Raw genomic sequence first — 25,801 nt, forward strand, 5'->3', positions numbered from 1 at the left:
AAATGCTATACAACTGTTTTTGAATCAATTTTACATACTCTTAAGTTTTTTCGAGTTAGAGGGCGCTAAGGGAGAGGAGCTGAGAGCTGAGCCACACATGAGAAAAGCCAAGGTCATTGTATAGCAACCCAGTCTAATGTACATTTATCGCCATATATCTCAAAAATTTTCAGATGTAGAAAAAATTGCTTCAGACAAATTTTATAAGGAATGCGAAAAAAATTTGCCAGGAGAGGAGATAATTAAAACAAATACTGATTTTTGTGAACATTATGGCCAATTTTTATTGCTTCGGCATGCTGAAACTGTCAGATTATATTTTTTCCAATATTGTTGAATCATTAGCTTCAAAATAAGTAAAAAAGGCTCCGCGCTCGAGAATGTAGATGTGAATTTTTTGTTGCAAATTTGGCGCCCTCCCATACATTTTCGTCACGCTTAAATGGTAAGACTAAGAGAATATATACTTTTCAACATGTAATTAACCATACTTATATCAATCTGACACGCTCAAGTATGTACAATCACCATTTTTTTTACTATTCTGGCTGGCTGTCCTAGACAATTTCCCTTATATATATAGGTCTAAGTTTTGGTAGAGATACTCTACAGGGTACAAGGTATCTTCCCTCTTCCCTTATACTGATCTGACACGCTCGAGTAAATCCCGAATTTCCCTCTTGGGCTCCTCAACTATTGTTCGTCGTCAGAACTGGTCAAATAAAAATGAGGTCCTCTGGTCGTCAGAATATATATTATTAACTTTTAAGAGATAAAAATGACATTAACAGAAAACAATTATTATTTTTCCGACTGTCGCTGTCATCCAGGGCTAGATTTATATTTTTTCCTCAACATTCTCCACCCCGATGACAGCAATTTTAACTGCTGGTCTTCTTAAAACTCCTCGATTGGTCTTGATTTCCGCTGATCGGATTTGCCCATCTTTTCCCGGAAATACCTGAATGATTCTACCCATTGGCCAAGAATTTCTAGGTAAGTCATCGTCACATATTATAACGAGGTCGTCGATTTTGAGAGGTCTCGCTTTCAAGAACCATTTTGAGCGCTTAGTCAAGGTAGGTAAATATTCTTTCAACCAACGTCGCCAAAAGTGATCTGCCATGAGTCCAACTTTTCTCCATTGTTTTCTGGAAAATATATCGTCTTCCTGAAATTTTGTAGATAGGAACAAATAAAAATTGCCTCCCAATAAAAAATGGTTGGGGGTTAATGGTGCTTCATCAGTTGCGTCCAAAGAAATGGGAGTAAGCGGTCTAGAATTGACGATATTTTCTACATAAGAAAGGAGTGTCTGTAGTGTTTCATCTTTAGGATATTGTGAAGTAAGTATACTGCGCTCAAGCCTTTCTTGACAGATCTAATCAACCTCTCCCAGCAACCTCCCATGTGTGGTGTTCGTGCTGGATTGAAATTCCACTTGATACCTTCTTCCATATGAATAAGGGTCTTCTGAATTTTTTGATGATCCAAATGTTTCACTTGTTGCTGTAACTCTCTATTAGTACCTATAAAGTTTGTACCACAATCAGAGAAGATTTCTCGTGGACAAGGTCTGCGGCTGGTGAATCTTTGTATGGCCATTATACAACTGTCTGTTGTTAGCGAATGAGCGACTTCAATGTGAATAGCTCTGACAGACATGCAAGTGAATAATAAACACCAACGTTTTTCATGTCTTCGTCCTACAGCAACTTCGATGGGTCCGAAGAAATCCATTCCTGTGTAAAAGAAAGGATGTGGAGGTTTCGTCACTCTACACTGGGGTAATGGTCCCATTTCTGGTACTTCAGGTTTGGAATCTCGTCTCTTACACCAAAGACAAGTATTTTTTACTTTCTTGACAATTGTTTTAATCTTAAAAATCCAAAATTTTTTTCTTAGTTCCATTATAACAGATTCTGTTCCTTGATGTAAAAATCGTTTATGCACATGTTGTACCAACAATCTTACTGCTTTACAATCATCTAGGATTACAGGAAATTTCGTCATTCGGTCAATTTCAGAAGATGCTTCCAAACGACTCCTCATCTTAATTATTCCATCTTCATCAAGGAAAGGTGACAATGGAAACAGTTTGCTTGATTTTTTCAAGGCTTTTTTACTCTGCAGGTGCTTCACTTCTTCTGGAAATAGGGAAAACTGTATTGCAATTAGAGTCATTTTTTCTGCCTCTTCAATTTCTTCTAAGGTGAGTTCAGGCACATCCAATGATCTATTCAGTGTATTTCGAATTTTTTTATGACTTTTCAAGTTCCTTGTGAAACGAATAATCCAAGCAGTGCATCTAAGATATTTCAACCAGGATGAGAATCTGTTAATATATGAATTCGGAATAATCCAGATGCAATTCTCCATATGAACATTCACATACTCCTTCTTCAGTTCTAAATCAGACTTATGATTCAAAAATATAGGAGGTTGGTCTGGCCATTCGGATTTACAGTTTTTCAAGAATGGTGGACCTTCTAACCATAATGAATTCAATGTTAGAAATTTTTTCTTGCAGAAACGAGTCGCTAGGTCGGCAGGATTCAAGTCAGTGGATATCCATTTCCACTCTTCGGGTCTTGTGAGATCATGGATTTCTGTGATTCTGTTCGCTACAAATTGTTTATATTTTTTGGAGTCGGATTTTATCCAATGAAGAACAGACTGGGAATCAGACCAAAACATTCTTCCTTTTATTTCTACTTCCAGGGAATTTTGAACTGCTTCAGCAAGCCGAGATCCAAGCACAGCTGCCTGAAGTTCCAGACGTGGTATTGAAATTCCTTTCAGGGGGGCAACGCGATTTTTCGATATAATTAGGGAAACAGAGATTATTGGACCATTTTCGTTTCTCAAATAGACTGCTGCTGAATAGGCTTCTTCACTGGCATCAACGAATATGTGGAGTTCCGTAGATCCATAACTGCTTGAGAGTGGTAAATAACACCTTGAAATTTTGAACGTCTTCACATTATTTAGTAAATTGAGCCAGATTTCCCATTTTGCTTGAAGATCTCTTGGAAGACGTTCATCCCAGGTAATATTTGAACGCCAAATATTCTGTAATAAAATTCTGCCAGCCACTAATATTGGTGATACAAGTCCTAGTCTGTCGAAGATACTCATCACAACTCTCAATATCTCTCTCTTCGTTGGACTTTTTAAATGGATATTTTCAAATTTTGATTCATTAATTCGAAAAATAAACGTATCTGCTTTCGCGTCCCACCACATTCCTAAAATCCTCTCTGTAGCGAGGCCATCATCTGAATTCAACTGTTTGTCACTGTGGGCTTTGAGATCTTCAGGGATATTGTCTAAAACTTCTTTCGAATTACTGATCCAATTACTTATAACAAATCCACCTGCTTTATGAATTTCAATTACTTGCTGAATTCTGTTAATAGCACTATCAATTGTTTCACAGCAGTCTAAATGATCGTCCATGTATTCCTTGGTACAAATTGCTTTACTAGCTTCAGGATACTGATCTTCAAATCTTCTGGAATTCAATTTCACCACATAAAGGGCAGTCGATGGTGAACAAGTTGCTCCAAAAGTCATTGCTTTCATGATGTAGGTGTCTGGTTTTCTATGCCTCTCCATTCCACGCCAAAGAAATCTTTGAGAATCGACATCTTCTGTTTTTATGTTAATTTGATGAAACATTTCTTTTATGTCTCCAACAAAGGCGATGGCATGCTGTCTAAATTTCATGAGGACCGCTGGTAGTGAATTCAAGAGATCGGGTCCAGTTAGTAAAGCATCGTTCAAGGATACTCCATGACTTTTTGCTGCAGCATCGAACACTAAACGCAATTTACCAGGTTTATTTGGATTGCGCACTCCAAAGTGTGGCAAATAATAAGTTCTATTGTGTGTTTGGGCTGCCTCTTCTACACTTAATTTCTTGACGTAATTTTTGTTTAAATATTCATCTATTTTTGGACAGTATTCTTCCGCTAATATTGGGTCTCGATCTAATTTACGTTCTATTCCATAAAGTCGACTTAGAGCGTTGTTATAACTGGGAGGAAATCTGAAGTTTTCTGTGGCCCATAACAGTCCAGATTCATAACGTTCTCCTGTATAGGCAGTTGTTTCTTCTAAAATTTTTAGTGCCTTTTCCTCCTTCGGTGATAATGAAGTTTCGTAATTCGGCTTTGTATGGAATTACAAAGTTATCAAGCTTAAATGAATCTTTGACCAACCGATGTAAATCATCTTCAGATTCTTGATAACAAAAGAAATTGAAATTTGAATTGTCGAGAATATCCTTTTTGCATCTAAATTTTCCGTGAACAATCCATCCAAGTTTAGTCCAGCTTAAAAGTGGTGAATTTGGTGGACCTTCATAAATCTTTCTAGGCATTATGAGATGGTAGTTATCTTGTCCCAATAAAATAGTTGGCCTAACGTCGTTCTTGAAAAATAAGTTTTGCGGACAAATAGACAGATGAGACCATTCATTTTTCATCTTCGAGTAATCGAAATTCTGGCTTGGCAGACTGAAACCAGTCATAGTTCGAACGTCATCGATTTCATATTCTTCGTTTTCGTAAAGTCCCCTTATTTTCAGTTTCACTCGACGAGAATTTTGATCTTTATGACTTGTTGAATTTGTCCAGCAAATGTTCAATGGATCTTCCTTTCCATTTAATCCCAGATATTCTGCAAGGTTGTCTTCGATTAGAGAAACAGTAGATCCGTCGTCAAGCAAGGCATATGTTTCGATTGAATTTTTCTCTCCGGATAAAACAACTGGACAAATCCGAAGCAAAACTTTTTCATTATAACTAGGAGTCGTTGAACAAAATGATGGTTGGCTATTCGGACCCTCGATTTGTGCTTCTGAATCTTGTTTATGTAGGACATGATGATGGAATTTTGTGCAATTGTTAATTCCACATTTTGTCCTCCTCTTACAAGATTTAATTTGGTGTCGTCCAAAACAAGAGAAACACAACTTCTTCTTTGTAATCAATTCCCATCGACTGTCGATACTGCTTTCTAAAATCTCTTTACATTTTGAAGTTTGATGATTTTGACTACAAATTTGGCATTTTGGTGTTACTTGCGTTAGAACATGTCTATTGTTGAAGTTTCTTAGTTCTTTGGGGCTGAAGTTTTCTTGTCGTCTCCTGTCATCTGCTTTGGGTTGTAAAAATATACTCAGAATTTTAGCTTGATGTTGGATCCACGAAGAAAATGTATCCAAAGTAGGTATTCCAATATTATTCATTCCAGACAGATGGACTGCCCAATTGTACTTCAAATGAGTGGGTAATTTATTGAGAAGCTCCCTCAATACTTGTGGATTACTCAGATAGATCTCCATGTTGAGATTTTTTGCTGTAGCGCTGAAATTTTGAATTTCAGTGGCGAATTTGATGAAACTGGCTTGGTCATCTTCTTTCAAATTTGGCAGGAAACGAATTTTTCTGAGAATTGTCTCTATTATGAATTCTGGTCGCCCAAATCTCATCGCTAAAGTTTCCATAATAGAATGTGTACTTTCGAACGATATCAACAGCGGTCGAACAGCCTCGAGAGCTTCCCCTTTGAGACATTTTTGAAGTCTGGATAGATTTTCTTCCTCACTATAATTATTCTTTGTTCTCTCGAATACGGTTTTGAAAATAGGCCATTCTTCTGCTATGGTCTGCGTTAGTAGTGCTATGTTTTCGGTAGAGTTATTAGTTTGATGAACAGGATTTTCTTCATACAACCATTCCTTTACTTTTTGTACTGGACATATTTTTTCTGATGTTACAACAGATTTTTTACTTGAACATGATGTGTCTGATGCTTCTGATAATTTAGCTTTTTCCAATTCAATGGTTTTTCTGACTATTTCTTCCATTGAATGTATTTCTTTCTCTTTCATTTGTAGAAGTAATTCTGCCTTTTGTTTTTCTAAAACCATTAAATCCTTCTGGGTCTGTAGCTCAACTTCTAAAATCCGTATTCTTGATTTGGAAGAATTACCTGTCTTGGTATTGTGTGATTTGTCATCGGATTTGTCTCTAGTATCACAATTTTCTTCCTGAGTTTCAGAGTGTCGGGGGTAATGTCTGTCGGACTGCATTCTACTTGAAGCTTTATCGTCGTCTTCTCTATACGTTATCTCCTCAGTAGAAATGCGGGTTACCTTTTTACTCTGACTTGGAAATCGTATCGGAGGTTGCCCTTTATTATTTCGTTCGCTCCTCCTCAGATTATTCATACACGAGTTTCGGCACCAAATGTTCGTCGTCAGAACTGGTCAAATAAAAATGAGGTCCTCTGGTCGTCAGAATATATATTATTAACTTTTAAGAGATAAAAATGACATTAACAGAAAACAATTATTATTTTTCCGACTGTCGCTGTCATCCAGGGCTAGGTTTATATTTTTTCCTCAACAACTATATCAAACAAATCAATGAAGGACAAAATTTATGTAACCGCAAAGAGAAGTTGCCATAAGGAAGTGCTGACAGATAAAGGTCTAGTCAGCCCTACCAGTTTTTATTGTGAATATATTATTATACTTTGATTTAGATTTAGACCATAATGTTCCTTGAATATATTTTCCAAAAATCAATTTAAAAATTATCCAGCAATTTTTTTGTTTTGTGAACCGTTTGGCGCCCCTTTCTGAGTAGCGCCCGGGGCATGATGCCCCCCCCCCCCCTCACTACGCCACTGAGAAGGGGTCGAAATATTCTCGTTTTGCGAACTTCAACATAATTTATAAAGTTTTGGAAACAGTAGGATTAAGAATAGGTACAATGTTCATTTGGAAACTATGATTGTATGGAGTATGGTAAAGCATAATTTAAAGCTAACTGCGATGTTAAAAGATCCTTTATGAAGACCCTATATTACAAAACACTATCAATTTTTTTCAAAACTTGTAATAACTATAAGTTACATTTTTGTGCAATTAGATTGTCGAGAACTTACCAACATGAAGAGCCCTCCTGGCTAAGCTTTCGAATTCTTCGAAGCTATCCAGAAGATAACTATGTATTTCGCCAGGTTCTGAAGATAGTTTATATAATTCTTCATAATTTCCATTCCGTATACCAATCGTAAAAATTGTTATTCCTTGTTTCTTGAGCTCTTCGGCAACAGGAACGGGATCGCCCCCATTCGAAAATCCATCAGTGATTAGGAAAATAACTTTTTTCGAAGAATTTCTGCTATTATCAAATATTTCCTGAAATATCGATTAATCATCTGTGATCAAAAAAATGATACATAAAAGATACATATAGATCTTTTATAGTCCTAAGCTGAAGCTGTGTCCCTTCATCAACACGATAGGCAATTTACTCGAATTCAATACATGGCATTTCAAATGCAAACTGAAAAGAAATTATACTTTTTGTTTAGACTATTTGATCACTGAAAGTTTCATTGTGAATCTTTTTGTGAATGACGTGTACCTAATACCTCCTAGAATCTGTCTGGTTAATTCAAAAACAATTTCTTTATTCATACATATAACCAATAAATTCTGTTATATGTTCACTTGAAAAGCGAATTCTTAAAAATTAATGTACCTAAGCTTGTGAGTACTTTCGCAGTACCTAAATCAATTTCATTTGGCTGAAGTTTGCAATTTGGAATTTTCGTTCCATGACTCTATTGTATAGCCTAGAAATATTTTAAGTAGAAAAAACCTCAGGATGATTAATCAGCTCTCGTTTCAAGTTTTCTAAAGTACGCTCAAGTAATTTAGTTCTTATTTGAGGAGTCCAATGGTGGGTTTATGCAGATGTACTAAGAACTAAGACCTTATATATGGTGAGTTTATGCAGAGTAACTAAGAACTTATTATACTTATACTACTTCAATGGCAGATGGCAACCTCATATTGTACCTCGTTTGAGAAATGGTAAATTTTCATGTAAAGAATAAGAACAGAGGCTATAAATGAGGAAATTTTGATCGTAATTGCTGATGAGAAGAATTTACTGATAGTTTTTTTCGATTTTTCGGTGCTCTTCCAATACATACCACGACACTTCGATTTTTAAGTGCGGCTTTAAATCAAAAACAGCCTTTATCAGAAATTGAATCAACACAAATTAGCATATGGTGGATGCGATCATTTTCATCAAATTATGATTTCTCGTCTTATTATAAATGCTACCATTGAGTGCTACTACTATTTCACTAGAATATCGATAAAGAAATTTGAATTTGCTTATTATCAAAGTTCTCAATCCCGTTATTACCTACATTCATCAATCATATTCTAGACTCTTGATTAGTCATAGTTCATAGTCACAAAGGAATGATTTTCTCATTTCTATCTAGTGATGAGTGAATACCTATTTTGAGAATAGTAATGCTTAACAATTAGCTACAAAATATCTCGATATATTCCACTACTCAATTTTATTAATTTTTTTAGTACTTTAGCGATAAATAATTAGCAGAATTAGATCCAAGGGGGCACAGGATGCACGTGGCCTCGGCTTACACTTTTCGTTCGGTTATTGACATCCATACATTTTTCTAGAAGTACCTGCTGAAATAATGTTTCCACTGCTTCCACCAATTGATTAATAATGGTCCCCTGGAGTGACCATGCCACTCGAATTCTGAATCTACCTCTATTAATTAGTATTATTTTGAAATAGGTTATTGTTTCAAAAATGATTAATGAAATCGAATTTATTCCAAGGCCATTTCGAAAGGGATGAAATCTCTCTGTTCGTGGTTCCCAACATAGCAAACTAACATAAGTTTCAATCCAAAGATAATACAAGTTGAAATATTTCAAAATCGTAATCATCCTGTGTCAATACACCAAATCATTTCACGAAATCTATGCTATTTTCGCCTACTTTGACAGTTCGACACTATATTTCTGCGATGAATAATAATTTTGGTATTGTTCAATTGGTCCTTAGCTGCTGTAACTAAGAATTGTTCTATTCGAGGGTGACAAATTTGTGTGAGATATTTATAATGTTGCTAGTTGGACGTGTTAAATCTAAATACACAAATTCCCAATCCCAAGCATACCTACACACAAGCTATAAGAACAAAAGGAAAGAATATTAAAAGCGTAGTTTTTTTTTCATTCTAGAAGGATTTATTAACAGCAAAACAGCTTGTGCGGGCGTATAATACCATTGACTAAAAAAGTGCTTATTTCAAACTGTTACCTTTGATCTCTGAAAAGCTCCCAAGGTAAAAGTTTCTCCTCCTATGAAATTAACTGCAGTTAATTGTTTGTTCAGTAGCAGACATTTATTGTTTTCGCCACGAGGAATACTAATTTCATCGACGTTCTTCAACTAGAACATATATTGATTTCAAATCAAACGTTCATTGCCATGTTTCTGCTTACTTACCACATATTCAGGAGAACTGAAGGAGATCACGCCAACCCTCGTATGATTCAAATCCACCGTAACGTCACTCAATAACTTCTTCACAAACTTCAACTCACTCCTGAAATTGTCCTTTCCCACGCTGGATGAACCATCTATCAAGAAAATTATATCGAGTTCGTTGGTTTTCTTCAGAGATTCCACGTTTTTCTTGAAAATTTCACCGAGGATGTCCACCTTCGTCAACACCACTTCATTTTCCAGAACTGAAGTCTTGAAATAAGACGATTTTTTGTCGCCATGGTTCAGGAATGCGCTGTAATTTCTTAAATTTTCGAATTTTGATTTCTGTGCATAAACCGACGACGTTATAAGAGTTATTAAAATTATCGAAAGTTGTCCATATCTCTTGAGCATGGTGGAATCAAAAGATCAAAGTGGCCAACGCGATAACTAGGTGCATTCTATTTTAACTATTCGAACATCACTAGTGATAAGTTCAGTTCATGCTCATATGTTAAACATATGGTTATGTGCTCTGGAACTATTTGATAATTACCAATTTTATTGTTGTTTATCTCAAACAAAGTTTCGTTCACATTGACCTAAGATCAACGTTTTTTGAGTTCCTTGAACGATGGGGATTTGTCATCGTTTTCTTCATACGAGGATGAGCAATAAAATTGAAACTATATATATCCCAATCGAAGTTGATTTAATGAGTCCGGATGTTTGTTTGTCCTCTATAATTAAGAACAAAGCAATTGATCTTTATGATATTCGAAACCGCAGCAAATATCACACAATGGTTACACTTATTTGAGAATATAGAAAAAAAGCTTCTACTAGTCAACTCAAAACCTGAAAAATTATTACCCGAGTATGCCTTAATTGAACACAAGATTCACGACACTATGCCTAAACGCCACTTTTTGGTTCAAAGCGCGAATACTCTGCGATATAGTTAATGTAATCCGAAAGTTGAAGAAATGCAACAAAAAATAGATAGGTATCATCAGTAGCGTACCGTAGGGGGGGGCGGTGGGGCGGTCCGCCCCAGGCCCCGCACCAGCATAGGCCCCCAAATGATGGGCAAAAAAAAACCAAACATATTTTTAAGAAAAATTTAAATAACTTATCAGGCCCCATGACGGCAAAGACCTCCACATTATACAAATGGTTAGTTAGTTATTGTTCCGTCAACATTCAAAATACATGTCAATTTTGACGAATTAATCCAACAATTTTCAGAAGTCAAGTCTCGCAAAAAAACATTTTAATATGTTCTTTGTTTTTACTATTCATTGAAATTTGTATGTCTTGTTTTCACTCGTTACTGTACAACATATAACTATGTAATTTCAGAGTAAAATATATTATGTAATTTTAAAATTAAAAATCATTATAAACATACCTATTTATGTCTGTTGTCTGCTACCTTCATTGTGCTTGATAGTAATTTATATTTGTTATCGAAACTGTTTGAGTGACAGTGAAAAGACTTATTAGTGTTACTATGTGGGGTGTTCATCACGATGCATTAAAACTAACCTTCAAAAAATTTTGAGGAAAAGTTTCATCTTTAAATATATTCTATAGGGCCCCCTCATCAAAAGCCGCCCCAGGCCCCGAACTATGTCGGTACGCCACTGGGTATCATATCAATTAATATTTTGAGAACTCATATATCGATTCCTATTAGGTAATTCAGCTTCAATACTTTCGAAATATGCGGAATACGACATGTCACTAAGCTGATGTCGCTGATTCCATAACTTTGAATCCAGGAGACGAAATTTTATAATTTTTTTCTGTTGAGCTTTTTGGACGTACTAAGATTAATTTTTATTATTCCTTTCTCTCCAGAATATTTTTCTCAACGCCAGCAAAATTTGTGAATAGCTACAAAAGAAGGTATGTAATTCTAAAATATTTTTGCCAAGAACATGGCACACAATGGCTTTCAGCCAATATGCCATTTCTTTCAAATTGTAGCACTCTCAATTTTTAATTCGTTGTGATGAAGAAACATCTCTATTCATTTACCTATTCATTAACGGTATATAATTCAATAAATACCTTTTTATAATCAACAAAATACCTACTTAATCTTCAAATACTCAAACTGCGCAGTTTTGAACCCCTGATTTCCACAAGCTTAAGCTTACACTCTGATGTCAGTGATATCCTCAAGTCAAATCTGAACTCTCTGTCTCTCTGATTTTCTCAAATGTCTACGAAAGGACAAACATGAAGAAAATCTATACTACCTATGTTGTCATCATGCAAGTGTCTCTGAACGGAGGATGATATGATACTAGGTAGGTACTTGTTAATCCAACATGTTTTTGGGAAATCATGGATCGTATTTTATTCTGATTAAACTTCATTCCATTCAATCCATTTATCTTTTTATAATGTGAGATAATACTCAAGAATGGATAATTACTATCGAATGATGTTTTTGGAGAACAAGTGTCCTTGTTTTGTAACAAAAAACAGTTATTTTCTCAATTATAATGAGACAACGATGATGTCGATGGACCTGCAATTTTTCTACCATATTTCCTAAAAGAAACCAGTTTTTTCTGAGAGAAATATTCAATTGATGTGATCGAATCTGGATGAAAATCCATAATCAGATTAGAAAAAAGATTTTCACTACTCACTTACACAAAAGAATCTTCATTTGAGGTGGTTTTAGGTTAGCATATGATCACGGTTGACAATAGTTCGATTTCCAGAATGTATCAATATATTTATAATCACTGGAAACTTTTCCAGTTGATTATAAAATATGGCAATTGAAATTAAAAAGTAAATTTTCAATTGAAAATGAATCAGTATAGTTCAATAAATCAAGTGCTTGATTCCTCGATCGCGTTTTGTGATAGCATAATAAAAAAAAAAAGAATAAAGTTAGTTAATTTCTGTTTCTCGAGATAGGTATATTCACCTTTCGTACTCGTCCTTTTAGAGACTCAGAATCGAAATTTATACCTGCGCCTCAGGCCTTTTGCACGAAACTACTCTGCAACTTTTCACTTATCTCTTTGAATTTTATCATTGAATATTAATACTCAATGATTTTATCACATTTTTCCTAACCGTAATTTGATTTGGTTCAAAAAAATTCTATGATTTATGCGAATTGCTTATCAGTCTTCTCTTGAATTTTCAATTTGCTATTTTTCAATTCTGAATCTTTTTTCAGCAATTCATTTGAAAAGTGCAAAGTGAAAAATTACAAAGTAGTTTGGTACTCCTGGCCTCTTATCACAAAATAAAAGGCTCAACAGAGTTTATTGTAGAAGTTTTCAAGAAATCACTCAAATTAATTTTTATGATACTGTATGACAATAATTAGATGATTCAGATACATTGTAACACCTAGTAGGTAGCACAGTGAGGAATAATCATTACCTCCATATACCTACAAGAAAAAGGCTAATCAGCTAATAGAACAAGCATTTTTTTCTTCGGGTTTTTCCATTTCGGCATAGGACATACTGGCACAGCGTTTCTGAATCCTACACAAGAGCTGGAAAAATAGTTCTTGAGTAGAAATATACAGAGTGGGCATTTGAAAATAAAACAGCGGCTCTGTAGTTCGGCAGAAATAAATTATATAAAAACGCTCGAATACGTCTATTTTCGATTCCAGGCAAACAATTTCTAAGATCAAATTCAAGACCGTATCGCTCAAACACTAGATGTTGCAACCCCAACTCTATATTTTGAATAGGGAAGAGGGGGAAAGTGATATCTCAATTGAAAGGCTTTTTTATTCTAAGATCAGTCTATCTAATAGTTTCGCATTCAATTCGTTCTAGAAATATTTACATTTAAATTTTAAAACAACGATGGTTTTCCCTTCAAGCATGCTGTGTAAATCAATCGAATTTACACTAATTAATTCTGCAATTTCGATGATAAATCTGCTTTACACGGTTCCGGCACCAGCTTTTTTTGAGGAATAGAGAAGTTATTTCAATTCTTTCTGAAAATGAATAAACTAATTTTACCTTTATTGTTGAAAAAAAAAACAACTGTTATATTTTGAGTTCCAGTGTGTGGCAGTCAACAATTATCGTCGAAACCATAGAATAAATTAGTGAAAATTTGTTTAATTCACACCTCATGTTTAACGAAATGACCAATTCTCAAACAAAATCTGTACAAAATCTCAAAAACGATCAGATTGAATGAAAAAAACTTCGACATATTTGCTGAAGTCACAATAGAAAAGCATTTCAAATGAGGTATCACTTACCCCATCTTCATTATTCAAAATATAGGGCTTGTGACACTAAGGGTTGAAGCGATACTTGTTTTGAATTTGATCTTAGCAGAAGTAGTCTCCTGGAATCAAAAATCGACATGTATGTTCGTTTCAATAATTCCGTTCTGCCAATCTACGGAGCCTCTATTTCGTTTTCCATGGCCCACTCTGTAGTGATATCGTTCACTGATATTCAAACACGAACCAATCAAACCGGACTTTATTCTCAAAGGTTTTGAATGGTCACGTTTATTCTATTTTCAATTATTGATTCAAAATTCTAGATAAGAATCTTTGCTGAAATTTCTGATTGTGTTTGTAGATAATGTCTTCACTAAATAGAGATAATGCACATCTGAAATATTCCATAATGCCATTCAAAGATTATCAAATACTATAAAAATTATTTCACATGGTTCATTCCATAGTTGATTATAAGATAGGTTAATGATGAATGAAGAGAATTATGAAATACTTAAGTATAATTCAGTTCCAGTTACTACAGGAGACTTCTGCTACAAATAAATTTTTGATGCTTACGCTGACATTGAAATCAAGCAGAATTCATTAGGGATAAAGAGGTAATGGGGAGCATTTAAATGAGAGAGCCCTAAAATAATAAAAGGAAGTATTAATATCATAAACTTTTATTGAAACATCAACGTCACTAATCTACCTAAAAAAAAGGCAGAGGCAGGTTTTTCAGAACAATATTAAAGAAATTAACGTTTTTCGAAAGCTCTTTCTTCAGATGATGAACCAAATCTGCCAAATTATAGTTTATAATATACATATAGGTAACTTCTCACGTAGAATCACTCTCAACCATTTTTATTTTTATAATTCAGATGTTGAATGAAAATGCTCATAATAATTTTCAGGGAAAATGCAATTACTTTGGTTGCCCAAATCACCGACGTAAGATATGGTTCTAACTAGTGATTGTTCAGATGTACAGGGTGTCCCAAATTCGATGTCCAGTAAAGAGGATCTCATCGGAAACTAGATTAATTATAGAGCAAAACAGATAGCACCTTTATGAGTTCTTTTTCAGAGAAACAAAGAATGGTGAAAATAGTAGCCTCCTACGATCCTGCGATTTTGACGATTTCGAGAAGTTCTCATAACTTCTTTATCTTTGAAATTATATAATAGATTTGAAATTTGAACCTTCCAAAGCCACACTTTTTGCGTAAAATCCACTGACAATCCCAAAAAATTTTCCTCTCTTATATTTTGAATTTTGAGACAAACTTCGTGTTTTTAAATGCAAAATTTGTCATCTATGAATAGGAAAAAATCTCAGATTTCAAAAATATATAAAATCATTACTGTCTTCTCTTCAACGTCGGCGTCTCAAAAAAAATGTTAATTATTGAGTTGACTGATCAAATTGGTATACTATTTATCATCAAAATCGCTTTGATTTAATCTTAGGCGAACATAGATATGATGCATTCAAATGATAGTACTTAGAATAGAATAGAACTCGAGGCAAAGATAGAGATATTCCCAATATTGGTCAAAGTGTAGAATTGGTTCAGCTCATTATTATTTTGTAACTGAAAAAATGCAGAATGCTTATGAAAACTTGATTTTGCTACTTCACTTCTTAAATAAGTTTCTAACCTTAAGGTGTGTGTCTGTATAGGAAAAGCAGTATTTTTTTTGGAAATGATGAAAAAAAAAATGAGGAGACGTCGATATTACCTATTATTAACTAAAACCTCAAATGCATTGCATCAGGAAGTTCACAGTTTACTAGAAATCACCAATAAAAGTATTCTCAATGACGAAATATCTTATTCTCAATAATTACAAAATGATCCAAATAGTTCCGAAACTTATTATTCCAATTCTCAAAAACTTCATATATTGGACTCGGTACATTCTTTCTTGTCTTGTTTCGGAATCAACAGCATGAATAAAGATGTAGGTTATTGTCATAATTATTCTCACACTATGGTAAAGGGTGTCCGAGTTAAAGTGTCCCTATAACTTATTGTGGAAACTAAAAGAGCTAGAAGAAAAAGTTGAATACAAGACTTGTCTGTAATCGATTGAACTTTTATTTTTTTCTACCCACCTTATAAGACACCCTGTACTTCAAAGAAATCTGTTGATCTTTCATTTTTAAGTCGACGCTTTTGAGATCATCTCATATACAGGGTTAGAACTATTTAGAGGGGGACTACAGGGATATCGAAAACCGTTAGAAATACAAGGTAGGTTAAATTACGAAAAAGTTGCGTTATTCAAGGATGAGTGGGTGGGTGTAAACAGTTCCCAAATATCTCTGATGGTTCCTGAGATATCTCGAAAAAACTGAAAATCAAGATTAACATTTTTTATCATAACTCATTTCTTTTTGGAGATAACTACACGAAATTCGGTGTGTACTCATAATCCTATTTAGCGATTGAACTGTTGTACAATTTTTTTGTAATTTAAGCCACCCTTTATTTTTAACGGTTTTCGATATTCCTATAGTCAGCCTCTAAATAGTTCTAACCCTGTAGAGCCTGTAGGTATATACGCTTCTATTTCTTTCTCTTGGCTTATGCTCAGGAAAAATGAAGCAAAAATATCGCACAAGTAGGTACTTAGTACTGATAAGACGGGAATTTCCATCAATGATATCTTGAATCAAAATACTTAATTCCGTTGTGCAATCATCTTCCTTCCGCCAAAAAAAACTAAGCATCTTGGTAAGATTTCGTATCCCTTTCTCCATTTCAATATTACCTAATCCTTCTGGTAACCTGTTATACGTCTCAGTATGTAATAACATCTTCGACTCTCACTTTCATCCGAATTGAAGTACGCAAAACTTTCTACGGATTAATTGTTGAGACCGATGATCAGTTCCAAACTCCGTGCTTCTTATGACTAAAACTACGTTTACGTAGTTTGAAAATAATAACAAATCGTTATCGCCTTTAACAGGCAAAAATCAACAATCAAACATCGTTTTGGGTCAATTGGGTCAACACGAATCCTGCTGCCTTCTACTTCTCTTCTGTAGATAAGTCAGTAGAGAAGAACTCAGCATTCGTGAATGTGTATGTGAGGTGAATACCGTGAAAATGTTTTTCTTCAATAATAACAACAGGTGAGTTTTTGTCGTTTCATTGAGAACCAAATTCTTCATAAAAATCAGCGAAAATTCAACTAGCACATGAATAATAAATGCCTTTGTTGGATATATAGTGCGGAGAAAACGAGTTATGGATTACGTATTCGAGATTGGAAATACATATTATATTCTTTCAGCCATTCGGATTGATACTTGCACAACAAATTCAAAACTTTGAACTCGTTGTTATGTTTCTTTGTGTTAATTTCTTCGAATTCTGTCCCCAATATCAAACTTTTATTGAATCTCTGTAAAGTATACGATTCACCAGAGTCTCTGGATTTACCAAAAAAAAAATAAAAGAAAAAAGTCATTATGTATTTACTTCACAAGACAAGGACAAAATATGAGAAAATACCAGATAAAAATACTCCAAATTTTCAACTCATACTACTTTCCTGAGGGTCGTAGGATACCTTCAGGAAATCAAAAGCATAAAGAAACTTCTCCAAGAAGTTTAAACAATTCGTTTAAGTTTTTTTATGTGCCTATACACTTCGGTACACACTTCATGCACATGAAATTATATGCATAAAAAAAATGCAATTTTTTCTTGACTTCAATTAGGGATTCACTACCTGCATTTCACCCCCTTAGCGCCCAAAGCAACCCTCACAAAGATTTTCATGATTTCCAGTATCACAGAGTTATTAGTTATTCAAAGTTATGTTGAAGCTGAAACATTAAAAAAAATTATATCAATGAACTTCAAGATTCGAAATTGATGGGTATGTTCTTTAGGGCTAAATGGAAATCACTATTAGCATCAGAGAGCAAACTGACTGGCTGAAAATCAATCGCCCACCCCTGTTATAGACCCCAAAACGAAAAATTTTAATCAATAGAAGATCATCGATAAATGATGTCAGCATTAAAGCTTGGTTTTTCCATAATAAATAGGAATTCTCAAAATTATCGGAAATTCTGAGTCGAAAGCTCCATTTTTCATCTTTGACAACCTGCACCTCGAAACTAGTCATACGATTTCTTTGTTATATTGTTCCATAGACCGGAGATGTCAAAATACAAAACATACCAGAATTTTATTAAATTAAACAAAAAGCCATTTTCTATTCAAGATGTGGATGGTCCTTTGGTAGTTTCAAAGGACCATGGAATTTGTCAGGGAAAAGAAAATTCACGAGTTTTGTGATTATGATCGGATTCGATTGAGATATGCTACCAGTTTTAGGATTCGGAGTAGGTATATGTCACAATTCATGAATTCAAGATGGTGGACGATTTTTGCGATTATGGTGAGATTCTGTTCAAACCACCTAGTTATATGGGGATTTTTGTTTCTTTGGGTTCTGTGATTATGTTAATTCATGCAATGCCCAGGATTTTTGTTGAAAAGTCAGATACATATTTCTCAATTTCATTGGAATTGCAAAATTATATGGCTGTTTCACCAGAATTGACCAAAGAGAACTAAGGATGAATAAATTAATCGTTTTTGAAAGATATTTTTAGGAAAAAATTTCATTGAAATGTTCTAAAAAAATGAGATGAACTGTCAAATGAATCAAACCAATCGGCATCCCTAATTATATAATGGCTATTATCATCAAAATACACATACACACATGTACCAAATATAAAATTTTAATTCCTTGTCGTTAAAAATAATTTCAACAAACATCAAATCAACTGATTCGAAAATTAAGGAAGCTGTTTAAACTTTAAACTCAATGAAATGATTCAGGCAGTTATAAAATGAAATGAATTTAATGAAAGATATTTGTTTATCATTTTTTGACAAAAAAAGTTAAATAAAAACAAGTAAGGAGAGTAGCATCGTATCATTCGTATCGAGCGAAAATGAGCAATGACATATTGATTAGTTTGTCGTTTTGTGAAGAACAAGGTTTGTTGGAAGATCTGACAAAATGCCTCTCAACATTCAATTTTTATGCCGCCTGAATTATTTCATTTTCCAATTAGGTGATGTGGGAATAAGAAAGGATATTTGGTACGCATGAATAACTTGATATAGATACGCTTTGAGAATACATAGAAGTAAAAAAATTAGGATTACCAAAACTTGTAATTGGCTTTTTTCCTGAGGGGGGGTTAATCACCTCAGATAAACTAAATATAGTTCACGTGAGCACAGATTATATTGATTTTGATACAATCGATAATCATGTGGGGGGGTTATAATACCTAACTGTACTAGTACATATTACCTTCATATACCTATACATACCTGTATCATGCACCTACATCTTCACCACCTGAAGAAGCTATATATTCAAATAGCGAAACATGTGGGTAAAATATTGAATTGATGTGACATGTGGCCGATACTTTGAAAATCGATAATTGAAAACAGAATATACGATTTTCACAAAATGAGTTTTCAAACCGTATTTCGCTATCACAATATAGCATCTTCAGGTGGTTGGAGGTTATATCTTACAATCTGTTTCACGTGGGTAAAAATTCATTTAAGAGAAGATCATGTAATTCAGTTTCTTCAGTTTAAGTATCAATTTTCATCCACATCAATTCAATATTAGAATGAGCTTGTGTTGAAAGTACTAACAAAATAGAATCGAAGTACCTATCCATCGTACTGTAGAATACCATGTTGCAATAGTCATCAAAATGAATTCGGCAATGACCTCAATTCCAATTATCTCAATCTATCCTCATAGATATGCGTAAACACAACCACATTTACGAAGGAAATTTTTTTCTGGGATAAAAAATAGTTTTGAATGTAAGATTAGGCATTCAGAATTCGTCCTCACTTCAGCCATGGTACTTATCAAGAAATTTTTCATTGAACAGAATGTGCTTGTAGTGTTTGGACTGTGTATAATTAATTTTAAGTATTAGACATGATTGCTTGGTGACATTAGATCTCAGTCGCTGGTGATAATTTAGTCTAGTAATTTGTCAAAATGAAAAACGGCAATTTTTTTCATGCTATATGCTACCTATATATGCATATGCTGAAATCAAAGGCCTTCCAAATGAGGTATTACATACCCTTTCTTTCCTATTCAAAATTTAGGGGTTTGAGTTGCAACAATAAGGGCTGAAGCGATACGGTTTTGAATTTGATCTTAGAAGTTGTCGACCTGGAATCAAAAATGGACGAGCCCGAACGTTTTTATATGTAATAATTGCTCACTCAGGTTGACTAGGAGATGCTCTTATCGTCAATTTTAATCAACGTATGATGCATGATCAAACTAAACTAATGAACAAACCTATCACGAACTTTGTCAAGGCCACAAACATGACTAATACCTAACGTTTTAAAAACTAACACAATTGTATTCCCGTGGCTTTTCCTCATTCAAGGAAGGATTTCAAGTTCGCATTCGCATATAATAAAGTACACGACAGAGAAAAGAATATTTTCAACAGATAAGATTCAGCAATCACGATGGGTATAAATAGGTGTTGTAGAAGTCAACAGTTGTTGATTGTTGTGGCTCACCTATTGTATTTTGACTTAGACTAAACAGTCTCTTGCATATTGAGTTAACGAGTTAGATTTCCGTAGTTAGGTTACCGCTTTATCTTAATTTGGTGGAAATAGATACATATTTGTTATGGTCTTTATTTTATCGAGTATTTTCAATCACATGTTATGTATCGGAATAATGTTTTGTGAAAGAATACCTGTATGAAGTTTCAAGAAAAAAGGTCCGAACAAGTTGGGATAATTCAAATACACATTTTGATTGTACGCTGATATAATTTATAGATATATTATATGGATATTTTATTTTTCGTTCTTTTCTCATACAAATCACTCCACTTGTGTCTGTGGTTCAGGATTTTTTAGTGGCCTTTAGCTATTTCTCCCCAGAGCCCCATTAAAAGCTGCTTGACTCGAATTCTCGTAGGATATTTGAGGGTAGTTGAAGCAAATCCAACACTCGTTGTAGCAGGCTCCAATACTCCCAAACTTATTTTCCATCACTAGAGGGAGAAATCTAAATTGCCATACTTGGTTTTCCGCTAGGACTGGACTCTGGATGACAGGAAAAACAGTATTCCCAAAGCTACAGCGGCTATGTGAGCCTGCAAAAGTCTTTGCCAAGACAGTGGTCACACACAGCTACCAGCTACACTTCGTTCCATTGTTATAATATATGCGTCCCCAAAGCACGTTGTACAAAAATCTAAGCAGCAACGGCTGCCCTGTATCTATAGAGCTAGTTCTCGACTTGAGGTCACACTAGATTAGCCTCTTAGTATCCCTCAGCCTCAGCTGAAAAACTGGAAGCTGGGTGCTAGGTTGGACTTATGAGGATATTGAATCAACTCAATTCAAACCCCTTGGCAAAACTTCAGGATGTATATTGTATACTGTCATTACTGCCAACGATATTTCGAAAATATTTTTAAACCGTCATCATCAATTTGGGCGACGGACTTCGTGAAACGATTGGAAAAATCTCATCCGTATGGTATACCGATATGTATCCAAAGATATTAAAATATGTAGATGTATCAAAATCAGAATGAGCTACAGAGGGTAAAGCTATGCGGACCGAAATCAAGGGTCCTATTTTGTTTTGATAGTAGGTATGTAATAAACGCTATTTGTAAATAAACCGACAATATCTTTAGGGGGTTGGTATTGAAATCTCGTATGATTGGTAGCCATTTGTAGAAATCCAATAAATCATAAAAAATAATACCGGTTAACTCTCTTCTATATCTGGCCGACTACAGGAAAAAACAATAAATGAATTCTCTGGTCGAAGATTACACGTTTTCTCCAACATGAATATAACTTAAACAAAAAAATTTCCCCCCTCAATTCCTTCATTAGTATTTTACAGCACATCGAAATATCCAATGGTGTATTTGGAATAAGGACTTTTCCAGCTTGACGATATATAGGGGACAATGAAAAAACCTGCATTTGTGAACAATAGAAACGATGCGCTATCCGAACGGAATCATTAGCATGTTCGTAAATATTCGGCACACGATCTTTGCCTGTCCGAGGTCCGAGAGCACTCAAGCTCAAGCAACAAGCAAGAGAGAAACGACACAATCGGAACGCACTCTCTGTACGTCGGCACAGCAGACAGCTGTAGTTGTTGTCAACCTCCTCGCAGTTGACGTTTGTTTAGAGGAGAATATTCCTAAAACTGTTGTTGTCGGATTGTGATAGTTGAAATACTCGATGAATTTTCGTTGATTCTTAGAAGAAAAGTGTTTTATTGAAATATTGAAATGGTGTCGAACAATACCGAGGAAATGGCTAATACGCTTTTGTTAAAAAACAGGAACTCTGATGTCAAAGTTCAGATTGTGCCTATGCAGGCCAAAACCCTCACACATCTACCAAAAAGGCCCAAAGTTGATTTGGCATTCTCTGACCTCTCCTACACCGTGATCCAGGGATCAAGTAAGTACACTTTTTATGGGTTTAGTCGTATTATTAAATTGCACCAAAAAGAAGTAAACAATATTAATTTCCAAAGGATTGAAGTGTACCTAGTTAATAATGGGCCTTTTATACCATTCTAATTATATTATTAGGTCTGTGCTATATACCCGATTGGAGAAATGACTTCGAGATACTATTATTTCATTAGATTTAGATTGATGAGGAATTCATCTGTATACTGCACAGCTTCCTTCTTCCTAGGAAACATTTTATAGGATGGACTCTGAATGTTGGAGATCCTAGTAATATTTTTCATTTCACCTCACTAAATTCTGATTCATTCAGACTTATTCGTCATTGACTATACCAGTTGTCTGAATATCAAGAATACATCCTTAGTTCATTTCCTGTTTTTCAAGTATATTCATGCCTACTCTTTTATCATCAAAGTGTCACCCCATGGTTCCAGTATCCATTGTTTCAGTGTTCATTTGTGGCCTATTTGAATTCCTTGTACTGATTATTATGTTATGAATAACTAAACAAAGAATCTAACTTAATGACTTCATTAGTCTTAGAACTTCATTGATGGTAATAGTTGAAAAAGATGAAACAAATACTGCTGATGAATTTTAATCAGAATAATTTGATTCATAATGACCTATTCCAAAGGTATTTATTTGCCAAGTATAATTTTGTTAGAAGAACCAGATGAGTACTAAAAATCTACATTACACCAGATACAAAATCTATTATGCTACTCTTATATGCTTGGTAATCTCATTGGTAATAGTATTACTTTGATTATGATCAAATGTTTTGCTCAGGAATCATTTGCTGGAAAACCACTATAGTACAAGTATTCACAATTAATGTTGCTCATTTAATTTATGTTAATGCGAAATGATAAATATAAAGTAGGAGAAACTTTTTAAGTGGATTTGTAGTTTGTTGAATCTTTCATTATTAAGCTTCATGTTTGTAATTTACAATCTCCATTTCTAGGAATTGGTTGACGTATACATAGGTGAACAATTTATTGTTGGAATTTTTTTTTGTCAGAGGATTTTCAGCAATGAAATGGTTTGATGTCTTCGTGAAGATCTATATTATTACGTTTGGTAACACAATATAATAAGTGATTGATTTTTCAAGTGCTATTTTCTCAGTAGTTCTGAGGATGAGTTCCAATAGTTTCAGACCAATCTATACCTATTTCTGACAAAAGTAGAGCTTGCACTGAAAAAGGAATTTGTGTTGTAACCGCTACTTTATTATTATTTTAGTCGAGATTATCTCGATCAGATTCTTGATTTTGAATCCTGTGCAAACTAGGATATCCAGTAATTTAGTCATTTTACAAAAATTTACATTTATATTTTTAAAACCTTGGTATGACATGATAATTATACTTAATTCATATTACTTGTATAGAAATAGAAAACCTTGATTGCATTTTCAATTTTCATATCAAAAAATTCTTGATATAACCATCTTTATCAGTTTGCAAAAAGGAATTTGAACTTTGTACTCTCAATCCGTCTCAATCATTGATGATCTTATCTATAAAACATACTCCAAACAGTTGCAATGCTATTGTTAGAAAGTTTTGACCTTTGCTTTATATGTGTCCTTTTGTAATGAATAATTTTTTAATTGATGGATTCAAATTCCCCTATTATATTGATTTTATTGAATGCAGAATTGATCATCCTTCTCAGATAACACCAACTATAATCTGTTTTGGGAAATTTTTGTTTCTTGGTTGAATATTTCATCGAATTAAGTTATAGTTATGTATATGTTTCCAAATTGTTTTCTGCGCATTATGAATTAGCTGCTATTCATCCCCAACAACAGATTTTTTGGATTTCCCTCAGAATTTGACTGAAAAATTTGTTTACATGGAAATCTTCGTCTTATTCTCTTCCGTTTTGATGATGTTATTTAAATTTTATGGAATTTCCTTGTAACAAACGTGTACATAAAGACCATTGTCAAATTCGCGCTTCTTGATATTCAGTGCACAATAATTAGAGATATGTACAAGAGATTATTCGAGTCTCAGGAAACAATTAACACCCTTTGAAAATTTTAAAAAATTAACCCAATGATTTAATGCTTTCATCACCATGACATTGAAGAAGTCATCAAAATATCGAAAAAACGATTACAGGATGGTCCACCAATAGTTGTTCAGTTTTATAGTGAATAGATAGTAGCTACTTAGCGCAGCCAAAAAACGACAATTAAATATAGAAAATAGGCTTCGTTTCTGAGATAAAGGCCGATTTTTTATTTGGTTAGTCCGGCAAATTCTCTAAATATTCGAAAGTTTGGTCATCTCTGGATACTCCGGTCATAAAACTGTTCATTTAAATTAGTGAGGACAGATCAGGATTCAGAAATTTTGATTTGTGTAGAATCAGATGATATGTTTCATTAGACCCGAAAGCGAAAATCTAAATTTTTGAACTCTGGTCTGTCTTTTTTTTGTCATATGAAGTATCTTATGGCCTGATAACAATAACTGCCAAATTGGAAGAGAATTGTTCGACAGGTTTGGGAGTTGTAGCTAACCAAAAGTTCTGCAAAATCAATAAACCTGATAAACGAAGACTACGAAGAGCTTTAGCCCTTTTATCATTGAGCTCAATCCACATAATGAATTGTTGTTTTCTGACTTTGCTAAGTACCATCTGTTCGTCATAAAACTATATAGTTATTCGTGGATCATTCTGTACATATGGATAATTAACAGCAGCTATTATATTCCTTACATACCAGTTGAGGTCGTCCTTTTTTATTTTTTCACATCATTCTGGCTCAGTTTGAAACGCATGGTTGCAAACTTACTTATTAATGGATTTGTTTCGACTTCCACATATTCTCATGGCACATCGAAGACAACATTGGTTTCTCAATTTTCTCATCTAGTTGCTTGAAATTATATTCCCGACGAGAACTGGTCTGCTGAATATTATTGGCCCAAGTATTTTTTTTTTCTCATATTCATGGAGGCCAACTTCTTCGCGAACATTTCGTTGAACCTCCTCATTATCCCGAATTGTGAATTTTAGGAATTTTAAACATTCATTAATCGCGGAGTTTCCTTAACCTTCGAGCGTTCGAATCGACAGACTATCTTCAAGAAAAAATGTTAACCGTCATTGAGGAGTCATTTCCTTGTAACATTGTATTGGTAACTGGTGTAGTTTTCATTGATGATAGTGTGGTACTCACGCATAGTTCATTAGCGTAAACAATATTAATTTGTCAAAATGTTCGTTATGTTTATCAAGGTTGAAACATTTTTCTAGGTTGAACAATACTGTACTGTATCAGCCGCGAACTATTTCGTAAAGCTAGCAGGACCTATGATTTCTCTATTGGAGAACAAAAATTTTTCATCAGAATTATGAATTAGAATAAAATTAGCCTGAATTTATATTAGCTCAACGTTTAGCTGGCCGAATTGATGATTTATGCAATAATTGGAGAGCAACAAATTTTGGAGTAGAGCAATAAATTGGCCTCAAATTAGTCTGACATTATGGTGTGATCACATACTTGATAAATATTCGATTAGCGGATTGGTTCTGATGGCTTAACGGTGAAGCTATCAGAGCCCTCTTTTATGAAACGTTTATAAAGTTAATCGTTTTGAG

The 25,801-nt window shown here is 34.2% G+C and overlaps 2 protein-coding genes across 3 annotated transcripts in view; one reads left to right on the forward strand and one right to left on the reverse strand.

Moving 5' to 3' along the window:
* LOC123309339 (sushi, von Willebrand factor type A, EGF and pentraxin domain-containing protein 1-like) overlaps nt 1-9,863 on the reverse strand; it is a 32,219-nt gene extending 22,356 nt beyond the window's left edge. The window contains exons 1-3 of the mRNA XM_044892408.1: nt 9,369-9,863; nt 9,180-9,311; nt 6,961-7,216 (exon numbers count right to left, since the gene is read on the reverse strand). Of these exons, the coding sequence (XP_044748343.1) occupies nt 6,961-7,216; nt 9,180-9,311; nt 9,369-9,764 (784 nt within the window). The 5' untranslated portion in view covers nt 9,765-9,863. The remainder of the gene's footprint in view (nt 1-6,960; nt 7,217-9,179; nt 9,312-9,368) is intronic.
* Nucleotides 9,864-16,564: 6,701 nt separating this feature from the next.
* The window catches only part of LOC123309122 (ATP-binding cassette sub-family G member 4), a 35,219-nt gene continuing 25,982 nt past the window's right edge, over nt 16,565-25,801 (forward strand). The window contains exons 1-2 of one of the 2 annotated variants that reach the window (XM_044892031.1): nt 16,565-16,741; nt 22,030-22,151. In XM_044892031.1, coding sequence (XP_044747966.1) covers nt 16,716-16,741; nt 22,030-22,151 — 148 coding nt within the window. In that variant the 5' untranslated portion in view covers nt 16,565-16,715. Of the gene's footprint in view, nt 16,742-21,768; nt 22,152-25,801 lie in introns of those variants that run through there. The other variant, XM_044892030.1, reaches the window with a different exon arrangement.

The sequence above is a fragment of the Coccinella septempunctata genome, chromosome 3, assembly GCF_907165205.1.
Source record: "Coccinella septempunctata chromosome 3, icCocSept1.1, whole genome shotgun sequence".
Lineage (NCBI taxonomy): Eukaryota > Metazoa > Arthropoda > Insecta > Coleoptera > Coccinellidae > Coccinella > Coccinella septempunctata.